At 38.7% G+C, this 22031-nt stretch overlaps 2 protein-coding genes across 4 annotated transcripts in view; one reads left to right on the top strand and one right to left on the bottom strand.

Moving 5' to 3' along the window:
• Nucleotides 1-63: 63 nt before the first annotated feature.
• Nucleotides 64-21870, top strand: FANCL (FA complementation group L). Its single transcript, XM_039567904.1, has 14 exons — nt 64-193; nt 1927-1985; nt 2979-3039; nt 3802-3858; nt 5458-5555; nt 9019-9115; nt 11731-11799; nt 17244-17394; nt 19118-19201; nt 19318-19363; nt 19453-19534; nt 20321-20437; nt 20731-20802; nt 21200-21870. Exons 1-14 carry the CDS (start codon nt 101-103, stop codon nt 21233-21235), a joined length of 1122 nt encoding a protein of 373 aa, XP_039423838.1. The 5' UTR covers nt 64-100; the 3' UTR covers nt 21236-21870.
• VRK2 (VRK serine/threonine kinase 2) overlaps nt 21026-22031 on the bottom strand; it is a 37419-nt gene continuing 36413 nt past the window's right edge. For 2 of the 3 annotated variants that reach the window (XM_039567900.1, XM_039567901.1), the window contains exon 14: nt 21026-21535. In XM_039567900.1, coding sequence (XP_039423834.1) covers nt 21296-21535 — 240 coding nt within the window. In that variant the 3' untranslated portion in view covers nt 21026-21295. The remainder of the gene's footprint in view (nt 21536-22031) is intronic. The other variant, XM_039567902.1, reaches the window with a different exon arrangement.

Below are 22031 nucleotides of genomic sequence, written 5' to 3'. Positions count from 1 at the left end.
CGAGCCCGCCTCTCCCGCCCTTCCCCTCAGGCGCGTGCGCCGCCCGCCGGCGGGGGTGGGGCTTCGCGTTCGAACTGCGGCGGCGGCGCCGGGCGGGAACATGGCGGGAGCGCGGGGTCTGCTGCGGCACTGCCCGCTGCTGCTGCCTCAGGACCGCCACGGCACCGCCTACGAGGGCTTTGTCACCGCCCAGGTACCGCGGCCCGGGCGTCGTTTGGCCGGCGGACCTTACTCCGAGGCGGAGGTGGGGGGGATGCTTCCCGCCCTGCAGGGTCTGGGGAGGGACCGCTTCCCGCTGTGCCGCGGCTGGGTCTGAGGGGGGAAGCGCTTCCCGCCTTGCCGGGGTTCCTGACTCAGCCACCGGGAATGTGAATTAGGGAATGCCGTTTCCCTGCTCTGAGGGATCCCGCCGCCGTCCCGCGGGTTTGCCCAAGGAATGGCTTCCTGCTAACTTCTGGGCTGGGTTAGTTGTGCTGGCAAAAGTGGTTTGGGGGCAAGGTTGAATGTGCCCGCGTTCGTGGCCTGTGGTAAAAGTTGACATAAATGACTGATGGTGGGTGTGTCCTTCCATTTAGTTGTGAAGCTTCAGCTGAAGCGGCTGCATCGTCCCTCGGGATGAGGAAGGCGCGGTGCAGGGGGCAGAACATCGCCTGAGGCGATGCTCCCAACCCAGCTTTGCCATCGCTGACACTGTGCAGCTGTGGCTCTTTAAAATATCACATACATAGAGCTCTGAACGGGTGTATTTTAATCTAGAAATAGCGTGGGACTTTATTCTGCTAAGTAGAAGGCAAAAGACATGGGCTGTGTCCACTAGCTTTGTCAAAAATGTAGTTGACATTGAGATTGAAAGGGACTAGGTTGCTTTAGACCATTTGCAATCGGGTTGTGAATATCTCCATGCATGGAGAGTGTGCAACCTCTTAGATGGCCTGTTCCATTCTCTGACCCCCCTTCACTATTAATGAGGGGTTTTTTCATTCCGTTTAGGTGGTATTTCCTGTATTTCTGTCAGATCGGGCTGTACTTTTTTTAGTCCTTCCCTGATCCTTTTCTCTAGACTAAACAGTCCCAGCTTCCTCAGACTCGCCTGGCATGAGAGATGCTTTGAGCTCTTGATCACCTTCAGAGCTCCTCCCTGGACTAACTCCAGTATGTCCATGCCTTGCTTGTGCTGGGGACCAGTGCTGCCTACTTCAAGGTGTGCTGAGCTGGGATGGGGTCTGGAATAAAAGCTTTAAGATAAGTTATCTGCCCCGTTTGCTTCACGGCTTCACAGACTTTCTTCATTTCAGTTCTATTTTGATCATCTCATAAGAAAGTAGAAGGAGGACCTCAGTAAGGACTGAAAATACAAGTACGTGGGATTTTGAAGCTGCCCCATGTGGATTGCACTAACAGGAAAAAAATTCAATTTATATACTTGGGACTGTTTTTGTTTACAGTTGGTAAAACTCTGCTGAAATGTGCTGTGGATTAGTGCCCAAGGTTCTTTTTAGTGTAGTTACTTTGATGATAAGCGTCTGTTTTGACTTCTACTGGAGTTAAAGACAGACTTTCTTGTGCAGTAGCATGACTTGGATTAAATTATGTGTTTTAGTCTTGTCCAGATTTGGATAATGTTTATTTTTCTCCTGAAAGGTGTTATGTTTTCTTTATGAAATGTGATGTATGGAAGAGTTTTTACTGAATATTGTGAATTAAAGGTCAAGAGTATTTCAACTTCAGAATTAAGATCAACATTATTTGTACCTGTCACTCATGCTGCTTTTTATCCCTAAGGAAAGAGATTCTGAATAATATTCCTGAAAGACAGAAAAGACAAAGTTTCTTTCTTAGTAGCCGATCTGATGGGGAACCATTCCCACAAGTGTCTTAATATTTTTATTTTCTGATTCGCCTATTAACTAAATACTTCTTTTCAAGGGTAGAGACTTCCACATCAGGATACTGCTACCAGTGGATTTTCAACTGAAAAATGCAAGGTAAGAGAGTTTTATGACAGCAATTTCTGAGTCTGATGTAGCAAAGTTTGTTTTGATAAAAGCAATAATGGATATGAAAATGAATTATTGGGGTTTTTTTTTTCAATATCAGTGTTACTAATTAATTCTCACTGGTTTTAGCTTAACCTTGCAACAAAATTGCACAGCATCAGTGTTAATAAATGCTGACAATAAGCATTGCCTATATCAAAATATTTTGTTGTTAATTAACTTTGAAACATGTTGTAATTAATTGGTTGTATTTATATATATGAAGCAATGTACTTGGGAAAATATTGTATTTTTTATATAATTTATAGATCATTTATATGTCACCATTTGGGAAACAGAAAATTCAGTGCAAAGTTGTAAATTTAGGCAATTATGTACTTGATGGTTAACCGAGCTTTTTAACTTCATTTTCTGTTTGCTGTTTCTGTGTAGTAATTTGTATTACCCAACTTTTCTTTGAAAGCTCTTTTCTTATTCCTGTGTTTATCCCAGCAATCTGTGGGAAGTGGGGTGAAAGGGGCTAATCCACATACGTGGATGAGCCTTTAACTTTGTGTTCCATAATTCTGCCTAGGCCAGCCCACCCCAAACTGGGAGCAGATGTGATATTCCATAGCTTTATTACATTCTGGGTTGGGTAATTAAAACTGCATTACAGGTAACTTTGACATTTTCAGGTTATCACTTTTAAATATTAGTGAATTTTATGAAGTCACACTTGCTCGCAAGAGTTATGTTGTTGTTTTCAGCACAGAGCAGGCTTTTAGCAGGTAAATGCTTAATTTTTAATGGGCTTCAGCATAGTGACATTTGGAAGTTTTAAGTAACTTTGAACATGGAACTCAAAGAAGTTTTGAAGTACTGTTTCCTTCCTTTGTTTTTTTCCAAGAAAAGTTGTTGTGCTTTTGCTGTAGAAGGCTTTCTGCTGTCTTCTAAAAATCATGTACTGGGCATTTAAAACTTGTACAAAACACTGTCTAGGATAGAGTGCAGCTGGCATCTGAAGAAGATCCTACATGGATATCGGCACATTTTAAAGCAGGTATACAAGTTTAAAACCACTTATTTTAATATTGTTACTAAACATTCTTAAGTCTTTGTTCATGATTCTGAAAAGCTTGTGCTCATACACCTGTTCTTAAAGGGTTAAAGAACCCTCCTTTCATTGTAGCCAAGATTTATTTTTAAATGCCTGAGGTTTTACAAGTAAATATAATGAGAAATGGATAGAATTTAGTAAATAATTATTTTTATTCAGCCTTTATTCTTTTTTTGGAGATCAGGCTAGAACAATTTTTAATAAATGACTGATGACATTTTACTGGAATTTTTCTTTACTCTCTCAATTGGAAACAGATTTTGCCTTTTCTTTTAGCATATTTACTTTTTTAAAAGTTGTTCATAATGCAAAGAAGAGAATTCACATAAATTCTTGAGAGACTTAGTTGAACTTTCTTGGGATCTAAATTGTATCTCAGTATCCAAAGGAAGCTTTGGAGTGAGGATACAGCAGCCTTAGAATACTTTGTTTCTAAGGAGGGGTCTTTGCCACATGTGTTGGTTGAGACACTGTATCTCATGGACTGGATTCATAAATATATAAATGAGTGATGTCATGTGGTGTGACCGAGGGGATGGTTCCTTATCAGTAAAGTTTCCTGGCAGTTCTCTTCTGTAATTGAAAAGTATATACACTTGGTCTTTTTAATGTTTGGTTTGACAATACAATACCAGAAAAACACTTGGACTGAACCACCAGAAGTTATGAGTTACAGAAGATTAACTAATCCTGTCTTTCCTCCAGAGGCTGCACAGCTGCCCAGATCTTGTCAGCTTTATGGTGGAGCTGAAAACTGTTTTGGTGAGTGGCAGAATATATGTGTGGCACATGGGATGTTCTTAGAGCTTTGGGTTTCACTTTCCGTTTTTTACAGGTTACTGTTCCATAGATTTATGGCTGGGGTTTTTTAAGAAAAGCTGATTTTGAATGTATGCTGTTCATGTAATAGCTGCATAAATATTCTTTAGGATTTTAAGTGACTGTTTCTCCGGAAGTTGGAGTGCTGCAAAAATTTAAAATCCCAGCAAGGAATCTCAGCGTAGAGCCATCCTCTTTACAGTGATTTTCTTGGAATTCCTGTTATTGTCCAGACGCTAAAGCAGGCTTGTAATCATGCAAAGGGTTGCAGAGTCAGTGGATTGCTGAAGGTGCTTTCACCTGTCTGACAATTTGACAAATAAATGCAGAAAGCTTTTTTTTCCCTAACAGTTCAGAGGCTGCTGTTTATTCTTCTTTTAAAAGTTTTTCAAGTCTGGGGTTGAAGAGTAGCAAACCCTTTAAAAAACTTGAAACTGGCAATTCTTATCTCTTAGTAAGACATTGTTCTATGAGCATTCTTGCTGATGAATACTTCACCCAACCTACTTAACTCTAGGAATAAAACACAGGAAGTATTCTTCAGAACAACAGCAGAAGTTCCTCCTGGTATTACACTGCTGCTGTGCTATGCTTGGAATAGGCCTGAATAAGAATATCTGTTTTGGAATATTGCACAATAGTTATTTCAATCTATTTGCCTACATACACAGGCACTCAGAAAATGAGAATGCAGTAAGTGTCTAATTCATTCAAAATAGCAAAATAGTGATCCTCAGTTAGTGCAGAGAGTGAAAACACAGAAGGTGGTGTGGGAGAACTGGGCAGAAATGATTGTTAAACTTGTCTTATTATAGATTATATTTTCCCATAAATTTATATTTTATTTTAAATTATTAATACTTTTATTCTAAATGTCATAAATTTATGTGTTCTGTAAGCGTAATTTTAGCTTAAATGCACTTTTAAAGAACATGTAGCACAACACAACTGAAACACATGGTTTGGGCTTATTTTTCACAGTAACATTAACTTCTTGATAAAAACTTCTTTTTGAGACATTACTACATGCTTGATGAGTGTCTGTACCAAAACTTGCTCTAAGGGATCATGTGATGTTACAACTGAGAAATGGATTTTGTTTTTTGATTGCTATATAAAGTTTATATATATATAAAATATGGGAGATTTCATAGATGTGTTGTCTTTGTGGCAGTGGAGCCCAGGAGACAGCTGTGGGCTTAATAGAACCTTCTTTTGAAATGTTCTTTCAGTCAAGATGCTTGACTTCAAATTTATTAGCTGAAAAAGAGGCACATTTGATATTTGCATCTGAAGACTCCGTTGTCAACATCTGTGGGGTTTTTTTAAATTGCAGATGTTTTCATTACCAGTATCTGAAGTAATTTACCAAACAGCTTCTTTGTCTGCTTTAGCTGGAGGCTATAACAAAACAAATGCAGTGTACAGTTAATTTTACATAAGCTTAATATTTTCAAATGAATTGCAAAAAATCACATGGCTAAATAGATGCAAAAATATTGAAATTGCTCTTAACGATGTTTTTAATGTTCTTTTAAACAGGAAATTGCTTTAAAGAACACACAAGACCTGCACATACCACGGCCTCCAGAATACTACTCCTGTCTTGTCAGAGATCTAGAAATACTGGGCTGGAATAAGTATGATTATTTTAGTTCTTAACAAACATCGTCTTTAGAATATCTGTTCCTCTTTTGTATTTGTGAGTTGAACATATCAAATGTACTTGTTCTGTTCATTTACCCTATTCAGAAACTGATTTTGCTTTGTTTTTAAATTAAAAGAACCCAACAAACCTGTGTCAACTGAAGGGATATTTTCTGTCTCAAATAACTGAGCTGAAAGGTGATACACTACTAAGCTTTGTACAGCTGGTTGTGACTATTCCTATACATTATGGTTGATCATTGTGTACCTTTATGCTTTCAAAAAACATTTCATACTTTTTCAGAATTAGAATAATAATTTTTAAAGAACCTGCTCTTTACAGCACAAGGATCTTCTTACAGGAATTTAATATTTAGTCCACAGAAAAGTAAATCTACCAAAAAAAAAATGCATGAGTGGAGGGGAGATTTGGAAAACTCTCAATCCAAACCTTTAGCAAATGTGTATTTTGTTAAATGAAATATAGAAGCCTTAGGTGTAAGAACAGTTTTGAGTTTTCCACCTGATTTCTATATATATGAACAACATGTGATTAACATTAAGTGGGAATTTGCTTTGAAGGCCCACTTTTATTTTAAGATTTAAAACACCCTTGTGAAACCAGCTGAAGTTTTTGTCAGTGGTTGCCGTTGTTAATATGTAATTGGGCCATACTCTATTTAAATTTCACAGGCTCACATCTCAGAATCTTAGTTAAAATTTCTTAAACACGTGGGAAACAAATTTCCGATTATGCTTGCTCTCCCAAAATGGATAAAAAACAAAACACCAACCAAACAAAACAAACAAAAAAACTCCAAACCCCCAAGATCTTGAAAAAGGTTTGGGGAAGTCATTCATTAATCAAAGGACTATGCTGCACATAGGAAAAATCACATCGGGTTTACTCTGACTTGGAAGGAGAATAACCTAGATAGGCAATTTGGAGTCCCTTAGCGAGTCACACCTCTGATTTTAGAGTGCTTTTAACACTAAAGGGACTCTCTAAGAAAGCCTCTTAACTGAGACTGATTTTGAGTTGTAGGTGATGCTTCTTTGCATGTCAGTTAAGAACCTCCTGCAATGATGCTGAAAGGCAGAACTCCCTTGGTTTGGTGCTGGCAGTGAGGAGCCATCACTGCTCACGCCTTGAGCAGCCTCCAGCTTTATTTAGCAGGATTTTTCTTAGGAAAACCCCTTGTTTGTTGTGTACCCCAGATTTACTCATTTCTAGCAGGTTTGGGGTCATGCTGGAAGCTTACTGCACCCAAATCCTGCTGAAAAATGGAAGGATATGGGTGGGAAAGAGAGATACACCTGCAGGAGTAAAGTTACAGGAAAGGCTCTTCTAATACTATCCCTTAATCAAGCTGGTTGATTCAGTGACAGTGTCTTGGGAAGGCAAATTATCATCTATAAAACACATGTAGGACTCTTATCACCCTCATGAGGATTCATAAAGGCTGCCAGTATCTCTTAAGTCCGTGGTCTTTCAAATCTCAAAGCTCTTCTGCTTGATATTTTCCCATTTTTTTCATAGAAAGTATCTTCTCCTCTTGCCTTCTCCATTTCCAGAGAATCCTGCCTGGGCCTGTGCTCTCAGTCATTTGTGTGTCATGCTAGAGATTTTCCTAAGGCTTTCCATCTTTATGCTGATTCCATTTTTTTGTTGTGGTGATAAAATGATGGAGCCTACAGAGGAATAAAAGTCTGTAGAAGTGAAATATCACCTGCAATTCCTTATGTGTTTATACAAATATGTGATTTTAAACTAAAATAATCCATACTTTTCTTATAAATCAAGATTGAAGTGGTCCAAACAAGGTGAATGTCAGAACAGGTAATTTAAGATCCCAGACACCTTGGCAGCATTCCTTTAGTTTTTCTGTTCTCCTTTGGTATGGAACCTCCCAGCATAGTGCTGCAGGCACCAGTTGTGCTTTGGTGTGGACACTGCTGCATGTTTCACTGCAGTATCCATGCTGTGCCTTAGCTGCTGCTCTAGGAATTCCCCAGCCCAGGAAGCAGTAGATGGAGGGGTAGTATAGAGGTAGTTTCTCACCTTTATAAAACTGACACATTTTTGAGGTAAAGTTGGAGCAAAGCAGGAGTAATGATTTTTTTTCCCCCAAGTGGAGGAGTAATGCTCTAATTCTTTCTAAGTATATCAAGTTTAATGGACTTCAGTTGAATTATACTTTCATCAAGACTTGTCTTTCTTTCAGCTGTTGTGGAGAAATACTCCCAGAAATCTGCAGGTCTCTTTAATGTTGCATTAATCAGCATTAAACATGAAATAATCTCTCTCTCTCTCTCTCCCTTCTTACTACCCCTATCTGTATTTTTCAGTTCCCTCATATTGAGGCTATTTCATTTATGTAGGTAATTTTCTTTTTTTCACTTCCTTCCTAGGGATGTGCCACCCTTTGGTGTACATCTACTTTTTCTTCCAAAAGCGTCTAAACTCTGTTGCCAGTTTCACTTGAGAGAACCACGTGACTTTTTCTAGTATGTAATGGTTTAAAAAAATAAATGTTACTTAGGCCAGCAAGCAGATGCTCTCTCTGAACTCTGTTAGGCCTTTCCATCAGTCTGGGTGATAAGTCGTGCAATTATCTTGGACTGCTTTTTATCTTTACACAGGAATGACATAGTAAAAATGCCAAAATATCCACATGCCCAGTTTACTGGTAAATATATGGGGAAGTTTGAACCTTTTTGGCGATTGTTGAAGCTACTAAGCAAAATCCATCTTTAGAGAGCAGTATATTTTACAATTGTATCCATCTTCATTGTGGTGGGAGGCATGCACCGGTGCCATCTTAAGCTAAGAGTCAGTGATTATGTCAGAAGTTTTAAAACTTATTCACATTTAGTATGTGCTTTCTGCTTGCTCAGGTGCATGAATACGGTGTAAAACTGTCATGAAATGGAGGCAAATCATCATAAATAACTCATTTTGTACCTGTTTGGGTACTATTTTCTGCAGAAAATCAATTTCAGAATATGAACCAATATGCACTGAATTTCCCACAATAATAGTATTGATAATAAAAGAGAACTTCATTGAAGAGAAAAGCAAATCAAGAGCATAAAAGTCTCATAGAGTAAGAAAGTGCAGAAATGGATCAAAGATTTGACAGGAAGTTTAATGTGTACATAAGTAGAGGCTGACAGGAACATGCTGTGTGTGTCAAAGGTTCCAGTGATGGAAAACTGCAACACGGTGCTCACTGACCACAGCGTGAGCCCTGACACACGTTGTAAATAACCCAGAGATATATGACTGCATTAAGCACTAGGCTGGTGTATTAACAGCAGTAAATCTGGAGCAGCAGAAATGCTTGGCATATAGGACTTCCTCTGATTAATATTTGTAACAGACTAATCAGAGTATTGCAAACCTTTCAATCTGCACTTCTTGCAGGGCTCTAAGAGTTTTCTTTTCTCTTCCAGAGTGGCCTATGTGGACACTGGGCTGACCACAGTCAGGTTAAAAGCTGAAGACTCGTGTGGTCGACAGCATCTCATCACTCTCAAGTTAAATGCAAAGGTAAATTGATGTGGGACAAAATACCTTGAGGCTTCCTTGAAATAAATCAAATTTTCTTAATTCGTTAGGATTTTAGAGTGTTGTTTTGTTTGCTGCTACGTCTGTTCTGCAAGGTAATAGGGCAGTTAAAAAAATTTTTTGGAGAGTTTTCAGACTAACTATATTTAAAATTAATACTGGATTATGGTTATCTGTAAGATGCATCTCTGCACCACATGAAAAACACTTTGATATTGCGCTCATTTTACTGGATTACAGACAAAGCCATCTGGGAGACTTTCCTTCATTATCACTCCGTCCAGAGACTGTGCATAGAACAAGAATTAGAGGATGTTGGGTTGGTTATTAACAAGTCTTACTGTTAAAGTCAGAGATGTAGAGATTTATGAAAAACTGAAGTCAGTCAGAAAAATTATTTCTTTTTAGTCTAAATAAATGTCTAATTTTGACAGTACTTGCAAATCAAACCCATGGCATTTGCAGAAACAGAAAAATTTTAATTCTTCCTGGTACTTATCACTGAACTCAAATTGCAATGTTTCTTCATAGAATGTCTCGTTTCAAGGCATAAATCTCTCATCAGAGACTGTGAATATCCAGGCTGTGTGGTGACAATTGCATGGCAATAACTGTTGTCTTCAGAAAATCAGTCGGGGGAGAAAGGGATCTAAAAGTGTCTGAGTGTTGTTGTTTGGGACTATCTGTGGTCCATCATTTGGAGTTATAATCTTGAAAGCATGAGGCGTTGGCACAGTATTGTAAGATTAAATCCCACCTTCACAGGCATCCTATATTCCTTTAGAAACCAGGAGCTTTCTAGTCTTACATAACATGAACAAGCTTTACCTTTGAGGGGGAAAAGGAGGGGAAGAATACTGTTTGGGAATGAGTTGCTCAAGTGGATTTTAAAAAGAGTAAAACTGTTCTATGTGCAGCGAGTAATGAGTGCATAATTAATTTGCTAGTCAGTCCATTATTAAATACACTGATGGAAAAAATCCATCAGGAAGTACAATTATGGTCTATTTAATGTGCAAGGAGAGGAACCAGGTTGTGTTGTTTATAAGGGATAAATACAATACTTTGTGTGACACCAGAAATTACGTGCAGCCTGTTGCCCTAAGGTTTTCTTGCTCTTAGGACAACAGCAGTAAAGCATTTTAACTGTTTGAAAGTATAAAAATGCAGAAAAAATTACAGTGCAATATTCATTTTTCCCAAGCAGCTCCCATGGTCAAACAATGACGCTTGTGCATTGGCTGGTTCTGTTCAGCCTTAACTTTGCATTGTCCTGAGGGAATGGAGATTCCAATTTTCTGTCCTTGTACAAACTTGTGTGGTTTTCTTAAAGCAATAAAATAGCTGAATATTCCTCATAGCAGAAGAAAGCACCATCTAACAACAAAGGATGTACAAAATTAAAAGATGAGATTATCAGTCTTGTCTGATTTAACAAGTAATCATCTTTTTTTCTTTTTTTTCATTTTGTTTTCAACTGTTTGTTATGATGAAGGATCAATTGCTTGTCCTTTTTAAGCCATGTCTGGCATTTAAACTTGCCAGACAAAATTTGTGTGGGAAACATTGTTTTGGTGACATGGGGATTTGATTTGCCTTCATACACACAGCCACTACGTTTGGAAAGACTTGGCTGAAGTATTTTTTGGGAAGGCATTTCTTTTGATAACCTGCTTTAATAAAAGTGTGTTTATTTTCGTTATGCTGTTTCTTTGATTGAGATCAGTGCAGGAGCATTTCAGACCCCAAGGTTTCAAATAGGCCACTGCAAGGATTTGCCTGTTGTGTAGTAATTAAGACACTTTGGTAATTATCTGAATGATCTGGCAAGGGGTATGAAAATGCTTTCTCTAGATAAAGTTAGCTGCATGCTTAGAAAACCAACATAAATGTTGTATTTAATAATTGCTTAAATGGTCCTCAAGAATAATAGGATGATTTCTGACATACACTTTTGATTGTAACTGTAATAACTGAAGGTGTCATGGAGTTAGAAAACCTTTTATAGCTTCATTTTTTTTAATACAGCCCTTTTAAAAATTTTTCTTATTGATGTCTCTTAATTTGGAATGAGGGTTTGTTTTAATTTTGGGTCTATGTTCACTCATCTCTTTCTAAATAGTTCTGTACTCTAGATTACTTTCAGTTTCAAAGCACAAAATGTTGCCAATCAAAACAAATAGTTTCACTTAAAAGAAAATTAGCTCTTGACTCATGGAAGGGTTGTTTGATTTTTAAACTTTGCTATCCAGTATGTGTAATTGAGGAGAAATTTTTAAAAAATATTTCATGCTTTGTGTCTTAAGGTTTCTTTAATGTGCCTCTGTGACCACTGAACACAGAAAATTGTGATTCTCCTGCCTTTACTAAATACTGATATAGAAAACATTTACATGTAGCTTTCTTCTTTAAATGATAATTAACACTCATAACTATTCCTGAAAATGCTTTACATACTGTTTCCTCTCAGAGCCAAGTTCTCAAGATGCTTGAAGTGCTCATATTTTGTTATCAAATTTGGCAGCTGAGTATCAGTCTGACTTTAAATCACTAAGAAAAAAAACCCAGAAAAACTGTATTTCCTTTCCCTCCCTCAGTATCCTACAGAACCACCAGATTGCCTTGTGGATTTTCCTGTTCCTTTTGCTGTTTCCTGGATGCCACAGGTAACTGCTGGACTAGGCAGCTTTTTTTAATAAAAAATACATATGCAGTGGAGGGGTGGAAACAAGGGGTTTGGTTTGCTTTTTAACTCCAGCTTTTCTCCCTGTGTGCATTTTATTTCTGTATGTGCTCATGAAAATGTAATAACACTGAACTCCATATTCCTTATTATAGTACCTTAAATATCTTCCTTGCCATGAGATGTTCCTTGCATGCTGTGCTTGTACTGGTTGAGTTTTTTCTAAGTTGTTTACATGACTGAAAATTCTCTAGGAGTTATGGTGGAAAAGTGAAAATGAAACGAAATGTATAAAAAATTATTGTCTTCTAGAAAAGAAACGCCCTTTCAAGTTGACAGACACTGAAAAAAGGAGTTGGTTATCCTATAGAGTTTCCCCCAGTTTCTTATCCTATAGAGTATTCATAACTTATTAAAACTTTTCCAGTTATAATCCATACAGGAAAGTATTTAATGAAATTCAGATTTCTTAGTTTAACTGATATTGCTACTATAAAGAACCACATTGTCTCTTGTTGGTCTCTCACATTATTTCATATACCTTTCTTCCTGAATACAGCATGTGTGCTTTTTAAAATGAATTTAAATATGACCACTTAGATACAAGGTAATTTGAAGTATATGTAGCAAATAATTGATATTTAATTTCTTTTGAATCAGGAAAATAGATTTTGCATAAATGATTGCGTCTTGGTATTTCTCTCATAAAGGTTTCTACCCAGCAATAAATACTAAATTTACATAAGGAACGTGGCTGGGAGGTTGCAGCAGGATGAGTTTAAGCTGGGCATATAATTTTTCTGCAGAGCTCAAGGTTCTGTGTGTCACCTCAGATACTCTAATATTGAGAGGGAATAACTGCAAGAATCAACCACTGCAAATGAAAAATGTATTTATTTATGTAATTTTTAGGTTTTGATTTTCTGGTGTGGTTTGGAACAGTTTAAATAAATGTTTTTCCCTTAAATTCTGCTGGAGTCCCTACACTCTGGCCGGGATTTCAAGTGCTGTTTCCAACCTCAAACTTAATACATACTTTCAACAGTGTTTTATTAGTTTTACAGCCTTGCAATTTTTGTTGCCTCAAATTAACAACATTTCAAACATCCCTGACAGTGACTGCTTCTCTGTGTTTACTGATAGTAATTTTAAAGATGGACTTGTGTTTTAATAAAATGTTCTGGAAAAACAAGACATGGAGCAGCCTTCAACAAGTTAAAAATGGGGGTGGATATACTGATATTGGCACTACATCCAAGGAAAAATCCACTGTTAAAAATACAACACTCTGATGCTTAAAATCTTTTTACAGTTAGAATTACCTGGGGCCTGTTTGAAAACATGAACAAAAGGTGTTTGTGTGTAACTGAAGAGCCGCTTTTGAAATTGTGAGACACTAACTCCAGCTGCAGAGAGCCTGCTCTAATCCTGAACCAAATACCAGCAGACAGAAATGCTTTAGCCATACAGTAGCTTTTGCAAATTGACCTTGTGTGTGTGGGTGACATGAACCCAACACTTGTGGGGACAAATGGCTTTGGTAATTGTGTAAATTGTGTTTATTTTCCAAATGCGTGGAAATCACTGCGGCGAGCAGCCCTCACACCGTGATAAAATATGGATTAAACTTAAATAATGCTGCAGCACCACTGGTAGCAGAATTCAGCAGGTACTCAAGTGCATGAAAATTTTGGTTCCTAAAAGGGAAAAAGAGCATGCTAGACCTCTTCTCTAGTGAAACAACATGATGTTTTGGTACCAATTGGTCTTAAACTTTTAATATTACCTCTTTAAAGTATAAATTGACAAGGCTTAACTAAATTGGTGCAATGGCACCATTAGAATATAAACTCCTATGGGAGAAAACATAAATAGATTGCAGGTAATTGATTTTTCTTTCCCACCCTGTGTGTGCTGCTGCCTATTTCAGGCTCATGGATTTTAAACTTGAGGGGTTGTTGGGTTTTTTTTCCTTCTTCTTTTTTTTTTTTTTTTTTTTTTCCCTTCCGTATAATAATAGACACGGCTTTATGGCATCCATATTAAAAATGGGTAATTTTCCTTATGGTCCCTGTCTTCCTGCTGGGTTGATAATGTTTTGATGTATTTTTCTTTTGCTCTGATGAGAGGTCTGCTGCTGCTGCTCTGACATATTCATTTGGATGAATAATTATAACTTGCACAATGTCAAGCTGAAGATGGTGGGGTTTTGTGCGTCATGACAAGCCCAGTAGCCAGTGCAGGTGTCTCACAGCATGAGCAGCAACAGCCAGTGGATTCTGGCTCAGAGGAGACGTTTTAGAGTAGTAAGAAATCAGCACCAAGGGCAATGCTGCTGCTGCTGCTCCTGTTCTAAGTGCCAAATAAATGCAGAGTGCTTCTCAATGACAAGTGCAAGAACATCTACTTATTTCTGTTATAGCCTTTTTCTAAAGAACCAGATAAATGTGCTGTCTCCAATTTTAGCACACGCTGTAAGTGCAGTTCTGCAGAATCAGGGTGTCTCACGTCAGGGTAAGGTTTCCATACTGACCACTGCCCACCTGGCTGGCTACATGAAGGTCATGAGAGTGGAAATTAATGACTAATGAGGTCGTGCAGCAGCCGGCAAGGAAACAGGAATGCAAGGTGCAGAAGGTGGAGTGGTGGGAATGAGATTATTTTTCAGTTATTTAGATGAAAACACAATAAAAAGCATCGTAATTGTGCTTCTTTCTTGGCAAAGGAACTTCACAGACACCAGCTGTAAATACAGAAAATGGAGATGGTTGGCAAGACACTTTATAAAGATTTCAGTCTTGTGTCTTGGCTTAATTTCTATTAAGGAGAGGGGAATCGTTAAACTACTGCTGATGAGAAACTGTTTCCAAACAAATCTAAGGAATCATAAATTCTTTAGGTGACCCCTTTTCCGTTTGATGAGTGTTTGCTTTATTAAATTGTATTTTATTTATGAATTCATGAAGGGCAAGAAGGTAATGGCATCTCTAGTTTAGGCTATTTCACCTTTCCTGCTGGGGGCTTTGCAGGTGTTTTAATTTTGGATAAGCAAATTTTGTGTTAGGAAGAATTTTAGCCAAAAAATCTCAGAATAAAGATTTTATTTTTATCTTGGTTTGAAAAATGATTTGCAGTAAATTTTTCTGTATTTACCTTAATTAGAATGTTTACTGCCATTTGATCACTATTTAGTTCATCCAGGATTTGGAGCAGATGCTTGAAATTTGGCAGAACAGCCATATAGGTTACAGCACTTCTTAGAAGTTCCTGAAAGGCTTCATTGGTCTTTTGGCAGGCACAGGCTTGAGATTTTCTCTTTATTCTTCCCGGCCTCTGTGGCTCTAGAAATAAGAATCAAGAGTAGAGTGACATTTTTTCCCATTCCTTCTTATTCCTTTGATTGGAGGAAATGGTGTATGGGCAATAAGGCTGGACTTGGGAGAATGTTTGAATTGAAGGAAGAAAGGTATTGGCATGAGGAGGAGATCCTGATGATGAGGTGGAGATGAGAGTGCAGAGGATAGAAATGGAAATAAAAAGGTTGAGAAACCACATGAGCCTTCCCTGGCAGAAGAGAAGGCGTGTTCCCCTTGGAGACAGGGAGGTCCAGAGTATCTGATTTTCCTGGGACAAAGCCAGTGGTGTAAATGGATGAGGGATCCATGGAGTCTGTTAACACAGAGTTGACATCGGGGCCACCGTTTCTGGGGACCCATCAGAGCCAGTGTGTTTCTAGAGGATGGAGGAACCAGTTTGGCTTTGTGAGTGCTTTTAGAGTTGGGGTGAGCAGCACTGATAGTCTGAAAGATGAAATTCTTATTTTCCAAAGACTTTTGACATATTTCACACAAATTCTAACTCCTTTGTGCAAGGGGAACCATGAAAAAGAGTTTGTGCTGTTTGACATAATCAACAATGGTCTTGGTCTGATTTAGACCAAAGAAAAGTGTGATCTCAGGCTGTTCTAAAAGTGCTGGGCAGTGACCAAAAATTAGTTGGTCAATCTAATAAAAAGGCATCTTGAAGTTTTCATGGTTTGCATGACAAGCAGGTGATGTATTTAAATCGCTATAGATGCATTTATGTATATAGCAGGAGACAGCTGGCAACATCAGTGAAGCATGCAAATAAGATCAAATGAACAGTGTATAAAAAAAAAGATTTAACTACCTTTTTAAGGAACATCATTGAAAAATTACAATTAGTATTAAAATTAATTGGATTTTAAAACTTATCTGTGGGTTATAATCCCTTGATGTTTCTTTTTTCTAGTGAAACCCTTTGAATTCCCAGAAGATAAAGATAAAAATGATTATTAGAGGATTTATCTGTATGTGATACAGAAAAATGTAAAAAAATCAAAATGGAAAGCAACTGTTGCAAGTACCAGAAAATTATGCTATTAATTTAAGTGTCATCAGAGCACAAAAGATCACATTTCAGGACTGTGTGAAAATTATTAAAATACTGGAAATAATAGTACTTAAGATGAAGATACTATACTCTAAGATGTGGTTAAGTGACTGACACTATTATATCACTTCAGGTATTATAAAAGTAACAAAATGCTTTTAAAGATAATAAGCGTTACATTTTGAGATTGGCAGAATTCACACTTCTCTGCTTAGGTGCTTTCCTACTTTAATATAATTTAACAACAGCAGGAAAAAATGTAGCATTTTATTTCCAAGCTACGCCGTTTCTTCCTAAAATACACATGCACAAAATATAAAAAGTGATTACATAGAAAAATTCTATTTCTTCATCTGAGAATGCTCAGATAATTTGTTGCTCTTTGTCCAGGTGAGAAAGGAAGAATATAATTACTGTGGATTAAAGGAAACTATTCCTTCTGTATTTTGTTTAATTCATAGAAGAATACCTGTCTGAGAACAGAACATTTAATTTGCTTCTTCTTTTGGACCTCAGGAGATCCGAAATCTGTCCCTCTCTGGGCATCTGCACCTGCAAAGAGTTCACTTGACCACCAAGTGTTTTCTCCTCTTGCAGAAGTCTTTTCCTGGGGAAATAGTGACTTCTTTTTGCCCACTGATGATTTCAAAAGATTTCTTTTGCATTGCTGTCCTGTATATTGTCCTGTCCAATGAAAGATATTTCTGATTCTGTGTAATCCACTCTCAAATATTGAAATCCCCCACGTGTAATCCTCTGCTTATTAGATGGTTTCTCCTTCTCTTGCCTTATTTACAGGGCTTGAACACTGATCTTAAGCACCTGTTTTTGTACTGCTTAATTTTGAGATAATGATGATGATGTTAGGTGCTATTCCATGGTTTTTGCTATCATGATACACTGGGACACACACATGGATTTTAACACTCCTTAAATGAAAAATTGTTTTTTAATTATTCTCTTGGGCCATTGGTGGAAACTCTTATATAATCTGTTTAAACTTCTTCTTTTTAGAACTCCTTAATAGACATTTACAATCAGTTCCTGGCAGCACTGGAGTCGCTGAAGGAATTCTGGGATGCCCTGGATGAAATTGATGGGAAGACATGGGTGCTTGAGCCAGAAAACCCCACACGGAGTGCTACAACCAGAAGAATTGCAATAGGTAGGAAAACTTGTAAAGGGATACAGTGGATTTGAGAAGTAAAACTCCAGGAGCTGTTTTGTTTTCCTTGTCTCATCAGATGATGCTTCTTTGAGTTTGGGAAAGGAAAGGCAGCACTTAAAGACACAACTCTTCTTTCGTGTTGTAAAAAAATAACTTTCCACAGAGTACTGATCCTGTTTGGGAAATTCATTACAACTTTCTGGTGTCAGATAAATGAAAATTTCTGCAGGAAAACCTTGTGTGTTTGTAAATTATGAACATGGAACTGTCAACAGCTGAGCACTTGCATGGTAACTGGAAAAATCAGTATTTGTAAAAAATCAGCTTAGGTGAAGCCCTTACCTCAGTCACAAAATCCAGATTTTTAAACTTTAGATTCATCCTATCCTGGAGGGGAAGGAATATTACAGTGCAGTCCAAAGGGAGAAGAGGGGGTTAAAGAAGGCAAGTGGGAAGGACAAAGAAATAAAAGAGAGGAAATGAGGCCTCCCTGTTAACCACCTGAAAATGTACCTCAGTTTATATGCTCATGTCTGGCATTTTAAGGTCTTAATATACATAGGATAAGGAATTTTGTAATGGTATGTATAAGATAAGAAGTTGGAATTGCCACTGTCAGAAGCTGGAAATGGTGGGGGGATGTTATCTTTGTCAGAAATGTGCTGATTTTTAGCTGAAGTCCACATCACCAATAGCAAATTGTAGAAATGTGAGCACACAGAGTGAACCCACGTTGTCCATGACAGCTGTGGAGGGAGGGAGGGAAGGAGAAAGGGAGGAAGGAGCTGGAGGGGAGCTGCTCCATGGGAGTGGAGGGAAGGACAGGAAAAGTTCAGCAAGTGGCTGGAATGAGGTGGGTCAGACACCACTTTGTGTGCTGTCAGGAGGGCTTTGTCCTGGTCCTGCTGCCCTTTGTCACAGGCCAAGGAAAAGGGAAGAAAAGCCTCCCAATGAGCCTTGGAGCAGCTGAGCAGAGGCAGGATAGGGCTTTGAGCCCTTTGTTGTCGGGCACAGAGGACCTTCAGCTACCACTGAACTTTGATTTCATTCATTCCCACCTCTTCCAGGAGGGAAAGCCTAACACAAGCTTTAGCTACAGAAAAGGTTGGGCTTCGCCTGGGCTTGTTCAGAAGAGACTTTGCTGTGAGCTCTTGGAGCTGGATCCAGAGCACCACTGAGCTGCTTCCCCCTGAGGAACTGAGCCCTTCAAGGGATGGTGGGGTGTCTTGCAAAACCAAATGTTTGCTGTTTCAAAAATACAGCATTGTCATCTCAGGCCTGCAGTTTGCTGGGGAGGGGACTGACTTCTGCTGCTTAGTATTGGGTTTGGGCTTCTCTCTTTGACTATAAAGATGAATTAGTAAGCTACATGTCTACTACCTTTAAAGTTTCACCAAGATTTTGGATGGATTTTGTCATCTAGCTTGAGTTGATTAGGTTTATTTCTGAATAAGTGTTAACCTTAAGACAAGTCTAAAAGAAATGCAAGTCTGGCAGGTTTTTTTAATCAGTTGCTATTTTTAATTACAGTCTGTGGAAATGTAAATATTTAATATATACTGATACTTTGTACAATCATTTGGATACCTCCAAACTTTGTTATTATTTATCCTACTGAAACCCAGCCAGAATTAGCCAATTTAAAACTGCTTTTAAAAATGGTTCCTTTTCCAAATCCTTGACTGCAAAGCTTCCCCATGGCCTTGCTTTCTCCTTGCAGGGAACAATGTCTCAGTGAACGTAGAGGTAGATCCTCGCCATCCAAACATGCTTCCAGAGTGTTATTTCCTTGGAGCAGATCACGGTAAGGCAGCAAATTCCACTTGTCTCTCATCTGGACTCAGATCTCCCATCCAATCCCTACCTGAAACCTGGGAGGTTCACTGGGGTGATGCCATGATTCCTGTCTGTTGTTTGCAGCAGTGAACCCGCTGAGAACTAAACTCAACAACAACATGCACTTGTGGTGAGTGTCTCTAGTAAAGCAGGCTGGAAACCCAAATGGTGTTTGCCATTCCTGCTGTGGACTTTTCTCTCCCCCTCTCCCATCCGCAGGGATCCGGAAATCAGTTTGTTACGAAACTTGAGAGAGCTCCTAGAAATTGATTTTCCATCTCGTGCTGTGTTGGAAAAAAGTGTAAGTTAGTTTTGGTTAATGATCAGTTGTTATTGCTGAACAAGGAACATTTAAATGGTGACTTTCTAAGAGCCAGGGACAATTAGAGACTTAGAAGAGAGGTGATTGGATTAATACATTGTCACAAGGACTTCTGAACTTCAAGCAACAGTTGTCAGAGCTTGTTAACCTTTGCTTAGAGGTGCACACTTCCCTGTGGCCTTCATAGCAGTGAGGCCATTAATAACAGGCTCCACTTTAAAAGGAAAAGAGGAAGTTCCAGAGTAGCTAATGAGATGTGGAAACTCCAAACATTCTGTTATGGATGTTGATGACTTCAGTTCTAATTAGGTAGAGCTGCTTGGAGGGGACAAGAGGCCATCCCAATACTGGTGCATTTCAAACAAACTGGGAATTAATTTTTGACAATGCTATAACACTGGATTACAAGCTTTGCTTTCACTCGTGAAGCTTCTAAATTAAGATCTGACTGAGGGTTTGTGTTTAATGTCAAATCATTATTAACCACTATGATTTGTCATTAACAAAAAGTTGCCAAAAGTATGAAAATGTTTGTTGAATGAGATGTAGTTCAGTGAGGGGGTGAAATATAACCCAGTCAAGTCTTGCACACCTGGAACCCAGTGTCACTCTATGCCATTATGGCCTAAACAGGCATTAAAGTAGGTATTAAAGGCAAAAAATAGTAATTCCAGCTAACAAAAACTGCAAAAGCAAAGACACAGGTGAACCTGTTTGTGTGTTAGCAGCCCATCCCTTCCTTTCAGCTGTGCTGTTGTGTTCCAGGACTTTGCCAAGGACTGTGGCATCTGCTACGCTTATCGGCTTGACGGCAGCACACCCGACCAAGTGTGCGACGATCCTCGCTGCGGGCAGCCCTTCCACCAGGCCTGTCTCTATGAGGTAAAGTGACCAGCAGGACAAACTGCTCATTAGCTGGCACATTCTGGAAAACAAGCACTGTCCACTTAAATTCTGGAAAGAAGCAAGCACCTGTAAGGAACATTGTGGCAGTCACTCTGCTTCAGCTTGTCCTGACACCCCCAATTCCTACATGAGCTCTCTGGGAAACGGATCCACCCTCTTACTTTCAGTGTACCCTGTCAGGTGTTTATCAGCTGAACTCTGATTGATAGGTGGTTCTTGAATTGGATATGAAACCAATGTGACTTTTAACCCATTTCCTTGTGTTGCAGTGGCTACAAGGCCTTCCTACCAGCAGACAGAGTTTTAATGTCATCTTTGGTGAATGTCCCTATTGTAATAAGGTAAGGAAATCCAATGAGTAGGATTAAATTAGAGTGAAGAAGGCAAAGCTGGTAACAGTGCCTTTTCCAAAGTAGAATTGGTGGCTACTATCTTCTCATTAACCTGCTGGAGTAAACTGTAAATTCCTCTGCATTTAATGCATCAGTGTTTAACTAAAGGTTTTCTGACACAATATAAAGACAGCCCCACACTCGTGCCAGAGTAAATAAAGATCACACTCCATTGTATTTAACGATACTTTTTTAATGGTGCTGTAACAAAAGGTTCGGCTAAAAAAAAACTCCAACAAAAATAATCCAAATAATCCAAAAGAGAATCCGTAACTATAGAGTGCAGATGAGAACTTGTCTGTACAAGGTATGTACTGACAGGATTATTTAAAACTTCTTTTTCAAGCCCCTGACACTGAAATCTTCAATGAAGAAGCTCTAGGAAAAAACTGCATAGTGGGAACACCAGTGCACTCCCACTGAAGAAACGGGAGCAGCAACATCAAAGCCAATACAAGGACAGTACAATGAGCAGCAGAAGCACCAGAACAGCTGCAGTGTAGGGGTAGGTTTCATCAGCAAATGCCAGCCTAAACACAACAGCGAGAGAGGGACGAGTGGTGTCAGCACCAGCCGGGGATGCTGCTGGAGGAACTGCAGTTACAAGGTGATTGTGTTTCTTTCTGCATTCTGAGAGTATTCTGTAGGGGTCAAATGGTGGCAGCTCTCTTGCAGTGTCTTCCTGCAGGGGAAAAAAAGCTGTAATTATAAAGCTAGTATTAAGTGAGATGTGAATCAAAAAAATGAAGATGCCATTGAGGTATTTAAGTTATCCTAGAGAAAGCAATACAATTCTTATGGAGGCTTACCTCTGGAATATGCATGCATATGGCTATTGTATGGTAAGTGTGTAACATAAGACACAGTTAAACGCCTCCTAAAGAGACCTACCTATATATACTATTGAAGTCTACAGCTAAAATTCTTATCTTTGACTTGTTTCCAACAAAGTTGAATATATTCAGTCTTTCCCATGTTCCTGCTAATAAAGGTTTGTCCTGGAAACTCAAGACTTGATTTTAAGTGTGAATTTGCTGGTTTGATTTCTGTAAGTTCTGCCTTTTTTTTCAGTGAAGCTGAACTTCTCCTGCCCATCACAGGGAACATAAACTGATAGAGTGGGGCTTGTTCTGGCTGGCCAGGGGCGCCTGGGCTGTTTTACATCTCCAGCAGCAATG

Source organism: Corvus cornix, chromosome 3, assembly GCF_000738735.6.
Source record: "Corvus cornix cornix isolate S_Up_H32 chromosome 3, ASM73873v5, whole genome shotgun sequence".
In the NCBI taxonomy this organism is placed as follows: Eukaryota; Metazoa; Chordata; class Aves; order Passeriformes; family Corvidae; genus Corvus; species Corvus cornix.
The sequence above is the reverse complement of the archived record's forward strand: the minus strand, read 5'-3'. Positions and strand labels throughout refer to the sequence as shown.